Source organism: Musca vetustissima, unplaced genomic scaffold (assembly GCF_032173495.1).
Source record: "Musca vetustissima isolate MV318-11 ecotype Yass unplaced genomic scaffold, APGP_CSIRO_Mvet_v1 utg125311, whole genome shotgun sequence".
Taxonomy (NCBI): Eukaryota; Metazoa; Arthropoda; class Insecta; order Diptera; family Muscidae; genus Musca; species Musca vetustissima.
In genome coordinates this window covers 34,851-40,908 of record NW_026883682.1, presented here as the reverse complement: position 1 = coordinate 40,908, position 6,058 = coordinate 34,851, and the positions used below count along the sequence as shown (strand labels likewise).

General features: G+C 39.3%; 1 protein-coding gene across 1 annotated transcript; it reads right to left on the bottom strand.

Moving 5' to 3' along the window:
• Positions 1-1,682: 1,682 nt before the first annotated feature.
• Positions 1,683-5,591, bottom strand: LOC133330652 (uncharacterized). The gene is made up of 2 exons (XM_061539065.1): positions 2,822-5,591; positions 1,683-2,482 (listed from the first exon to the last, which is right to left on the bottom strand). Exons 1-2 carry the CDS (start codon positions 5,589-5,591, stop codon positions 1,683-1,685), a joined length of 3,570 nt encoding a protein of 1,189 aa, XP_061395049.1.
• Positions 5,592-6,058: the final 467 nt, after the last annotated feature.

The following is a 6,058-nucleotide window of genomic DNA, read 5'->3' as shown; positions in this document are numbered from 1 at the left end:
ACTTACTCCGGCACTGCAAATATCCCAGGGACAAAGGTATGGTACTGGAACACCAGCAGCAACAACTCCCAAGCACAACAACAACAACAAAAGGGGAACACGGCAACAAATGGTTTATGTGACTGATGATAATCACCGCAAGATTTGGTGTTAACCACTGGAGTCTAGGACACCTTTTGATAGTTAGAAAAGAAACCTATCTGAGGCAAATAAAATCACTTTAATTTTTGGTTTATTTTCCAATGCAATTTTAGTTTATTATTGAATTCAATGTTTGGTTTAGATTTCTTTCTCGTTTACAAATAAATTTGAGGTCACAATCACTTTCAGTTTCTTTTATGTTTGGTTTCAGAAAAAAGGTAGTTTGTTTAACTTATGTTCACTCGTTTGGTTTTTGTTTCTTGTTCTATGTTCTGCCCGTCACGACGATCTCAACAATAATAATAAAAAAATACCAAAGAAAATACAAATGGAGAGAGAGATCAGCAAATATGACGTCAGTGATGGGACAGATTGTTTATGTACGCAGGGATGAGATTACGCAGAATTAAGGAGGTATGACACGATGTAATGTGAAGCCTATGTAAGTTCTTACAATATGTAATTAATAATAATTCAAAATAATATTATAAAATTAATGATGTTCCTGCGTACATAAACATACCGCCTCCCTTTGGACGATACGTTCAAAATAATTAACAATATAATTCAATTTATATAACACCCACCAGGGGTATATCAAGAAACAGCTTTAAAATAATACAATGGCCTTCAGAGACAAAATTAATTTTATATACACATATAAACATTATAGTTTCCTAAAATCGTATATTCTATATAATATTCTTATTGAACCAGATAGACTCTTCAAGGTTACCTTCCTCATCGGAGGCAATAGTGCCAAAAAAAGTATAACCAAATATGGTATTTTGCATGTATGGGAGCCCATTTTCTTCATGAGGCAAACCAAGGTAAATGGATTTTGCAACATCTTTTCCTAATATCACCGCACATGAATGCTTCAAGTAAAATGATGGATCGGCCACATCTTCTTGGTCATATTTTTTCCACACCTGTTCTGGGAGACAATGGCTCTTAGGAGTATCTGCTGGTGGTGGACCGTTCTTCACTTTCAGCTGCACGGTCAGCGTTCTAACTTCACTGTGGCGGTCGGTTAATTGGACTTTGAGAGTCTGGAGGTCGTCATTGATTTCAAAGGGAGCGTAAGCAGTACCTTTATAAAAACTGCTTTCACTAGCATTTGGATCCAGCAACAATCGCACAATATGTTTTTTGTTGTCTACCTGGGGACGGTGTATGAGGGCTAATGCAGTCATATTCAACCACTCTTCCTTTGGTGCATTCAGTTTGTGGAGAAGCGTGTGGTGTCCAAACCAGCATCGTCGACACGCAGAGTTACTTCGGCAGTTCTCTATGGTGTGGGAAATTCCAAGGCAGTTCTCGCAAGCATGGTTTTTTGCTACAAACTCATTCTTTTGTTGCGGATCCATTGCCAAGAAAGAGCGGCACAAACGCAAGGAATGTCGTGTTTGACAAATTGGGCATCGGTATTCATCCTGGAACATCATGGCTGGAGAAAAACGGAATTATTGATTAGTTTATAATATATAAAAATGTGATGATAAGCGTATAAACTGGTTGGGATAGGACTAGTGATTGGATTAGGATGAACGGGGTAGAAGAACCAATTTGTGAACAGGACGGCGTAAGATGCCTGACGGAGTTTTTAAATCCACAACTCTGACAAGTCCATCAGAACCAGGGTACAGTTTTATCACACGCCCTAATCTCCATTCATTAGGGCTTCCCATTTCCTGAGACAATACAACTAAATCATTCACTTGCAGATTTGGTGATGGATTTTTCCATTTATTTCTTTTGTTGAGTTCTTTGAGGTAATCACATTTCCACCTGCGACAGAATTCTTGCTGAACCAATTTCAGCTTACGCCAACGATTGAGCATAGCTATCTTCGTTGGGAATTCTTCGGGCTCTGCTGGAGATAACAGTGCAGAGCCAATCAAAAAATGACCCGGAGTTAGAGCTGTGAGATCATCAATATCATCAGACTGTGGAGTTAGAGGTCGCGAATTCAGACAAGCTTCAATGGCTGCTAAGATGGTACTAAATTCTTCGTATGTGTGATGAATTTGACCTGCGATTTTTTTAAGATGCATCTTGCAGCTCTTAACTCCCGCCTCCCATAATCCTCCCATGTGAGGGGCAGAGGCTGGTATGAAGCTCCATTCTAGGTGCTGATGTCCGTATTGTTCTATGGACCTTTCTTTTATCTCAGAAACGACCTTTCGAAAGTTGGTTTTAATTTCGCGAGCAGCGCCAACGAAATTACGACCATTGTCCGAGAAAATCTTATTGGGACAGCCGCGTCTCGATACAAATCGGGCAAGAGCTGCCATAAAGGCCGGGGTAGATAAATCACTCACGGCTTCCAAGTGGATCGCTTTAGTAGCAAGACAAACGAATAAGCATATATAACCTTTCACTGTGCGGCAACCTCGACCAGAAAAGGTTTTGAGGTCAAATGGACCTGCGTAGTCAACTCCGGTGTTGGCGAAAGGTCTACTTAAACTCGTCCTTTCCGGGGGAAGTGTAGCCATCAATTGCCCTTGTAGTCTCATACGAGCTCGGACACATTTCATACAATTGTTTATATGGCTTTTAATCAAGGTTTTTCCTCGAATGATCCAGCATTCTAAGCGAATGGTTGCCATCATCAACTGAGTTCCACCATGATTAGTCATGTCGTGGATAAACGAGATATAAAGTTTTGTGAATTTACTCTTTGGGGACAGAATAAAGGGATGTCTTTCGCTGTGAGACAAAGACAATGTGGATCCGAGACGACCATTGGCTCTAATAAGGCCGTCATTGTCGAGATAGGGTGTGAGGGTTAGAAGAGGACTCCTTTTGTCGAGCGGCTTCTTTTGAGATAAAGCCTTGTACTCCTTTGGAAAATATATCTTTTGAGAAAGCATGATCAAGTGTTTACGTCCCGCCAACAGTTCCACTGCCGTCAACTTTGAACTTTCGTACTCGTACGACCTTTTAGTGGCAGGGAGAGTGGCCTTGATAAATCTTTCAATATATCCGAAAACATGCACTGCGGTTGTAAAACGGTGGATATATTTCAGATGTCTCTCTGGATCATCAATTTTGCCGTCATCTTCACTTCCCTTTTCCTCGGATTCCAGTTCCGAAGATCTAGCGACATGGACTTTGGAAATCTTGCTTTCAAGATCTACATCTGGTATATGAACGTTCGACGGCCAGTCTTTCTCGTCATTTGTGAGCCATGTTGGACCAAACCACCACAAATCTTTCTCTTTGAGCTCCAGAGGAGTCACCCCCCGGGTTGCTAGATCTGCGGGGTTGTCATATGTAGATACATGTTTCCAATTGTCACCTACCATCTCTTGGATTTTGGCTACTCTGTTGGCCACAAAGGTTGTCCATGTGTTTGACGGTTTTTTGAGCCATGCCAGGACAATTGTTGAATCCGACCAGAGGCACAATGTATGCTTTTCCATCCCCAATTGAGGCAAAAACGTGTGAACTAGCTCTGCTAGTAATAGAGCTCCACAAAGCTCTAACCGAGGCAAAGATACCTTTTTAATTGGCGCAACTTTCGTCTTAGAAACCAATATATTTGTGGAGATAATATTTCCTATTTCTACTCTCGCGTATAATACGGCTGCATAGGCTAATTCAGACGAATCACAGAATCCATGAAATTGTAGAGTACACTCTGGTGAATATTTTATCCAACGTGGTATTTCTATTTTGTTAATATCCGTGTAGGTTTCAAGAAATGATTTCCATTTTAGCAAAGACAATGTCTTCAATTCATCATCCCATTTTATGTCATCCAACCACAATTGCTGCATGAATATTTTTGCTGTGATCAAGACTGGCGCAAGCCAACCCAAAGGGTCAAAAAGCCGAGCTATGACTGACAAAACTCTTCTCTTTGTAAATGAGTGCTTACTTTTAATATCATCTGCCATGAAATAAAATGTATCAGAGACAGCATTCCATCGTATTCCCAATGTTTTCGCCAAACTTTTGTCATCGAAATCAAGGAATTCTCCATTTAAGAGATGATCTCGGGGTAAATCTTTAATAATTTCTTTGTCATTCGATGTCCATTTACGCAAATTGAACCCAGCAGATTCAAGTATACTAATTAGTTGTCCCTTTGCCAGCATTGCTTCCGCAATAGAATGTGTGCCTACTAATACATCATCAACATACATATTCTCTCTTAAAATTTTTGCACCTATGGGAAACCTATCCTCCTCATCTTGGGCCAGTTGTTGTAAAGTTCTAAGGGCCAAGTATGGTGCACAATTGAGACCGAAGGTGACAGTTTTTAACTTATAATCTTTTATTTCCTCATCAGGGGAAGGTCGATACACAATCCGTTGAAAGTTGGCGTGTTTAGGATTAATCAAGATTTGCCTGTACATTTTTGATATGTCAGCGTTAAAGACAAACTTATACAGGCGCCATTGCAGTATTAATGAAATTATATCTTTTTGAAGGACAGGTCCCACATATAACCAATCATTAAGACTCTTACCCGTCGCCGTCGGACAAGAGCCATTAAAAACCACCCTAAGTCTTGTTGTTACACTTTCGGGTTTGAACACGCCATGATGGGGCAGATAGAAACAAGGTTTATTATTTGAAGGAATAGATTCTACTAATTCCATATGTCCCAGAGACAAATATTCCTGTATGACCGAGTCATACATCGCTTTAAATTCAGGTTTTCTGCTCATAGACTGTTCGTTTCGTAGAAACTGGCTCAGTGCTATGAATCTATTTGATGTAAATGCCGCTTTTGCCTGTAATTCCTCTTTAAAGGGCAAATCAACTACATATCTCCCCTCGGAGTTTCTTTTCACTGTATTTTTATAAATATTTTCACAATGTATGTCTTCATCAGAGACCTTAGCTTTAATGGGGATTTCCTCAATTTCCCAGAACCGAGCCAATTGCTCGTCAATGGACACTCTTGTACAATGAGAAGCTCTTGTTATACGTCTTGAGGCACTGTTATTTGTTGGGCCGGTTACGATATATCCAAAAACCGTTTCCTGCGCTACCAACGATCCCAGAATACCATGTTCTACTCCACTGAGTAGAATCACAGGGTATAGATTTCCTCCTATGAGTAAATCAACTGGGGCACTTCTGAAAAATTCTGGATCTGCAAATTTTAAATTGGGCAAATGCTCCTTACTAACATTACTAAATGCGTGAGTTGGGACATTTCCTGTGACATCTGGGACAACTAAAGCTTCTATTTCCATTGAAAAATTAGGATTCACGATCGACGATATTGTTAACATTGCAATACTGGAGCACCTTGCAAGGCATTCGCCACCAAGTCCACTAATTTCTGCCGCTATTGGCATTGTGGGTAGATTTAAAAATCTTTGAATCCTTTCAGAGATAAAGGAGTCATCCGAACAGGGATCGATAAGAGCTCTGGCTCTGTGAGACATACCATTTTTGACAATCGACACCCAAGCGGTGGCTAACATTGTCTTACTTGAAACCGAAGTATGGAATTTCTCAGATTTCTCAGGAATTTCTCAGATACCATTTAAGATTTAAATATATATATATATATATATATATATATATATATTTTAAAGTCCAAATTCCCTCATTCTGATCCTTATTCATTATTGAGAATTAATTTGTTTGTTGTAGAAAAAAAAATTAAATCATTTCATTTCACCTTGTTAATTTTAAAGTTCATTATACAGCCCAAGTCAACTTCGTTCCGCTGGCTATTGCCTTTTCTGTTTTCTTTCGTGTTTTTTTCTTTCCTTTTTTGCTTATTTTATTTTCATTCTCTGTTTTAATTATTTCCATTTTCTTATTAATGAGATTAATAATGAAATGAGTATTAAGAAAGGTAAACACGCCGAATGGCGATGCTGAAGCTGAAACGAAAGCCGAATCATTTTCTGTAAATTATGCAAATACTCAAATGTAAATAGCA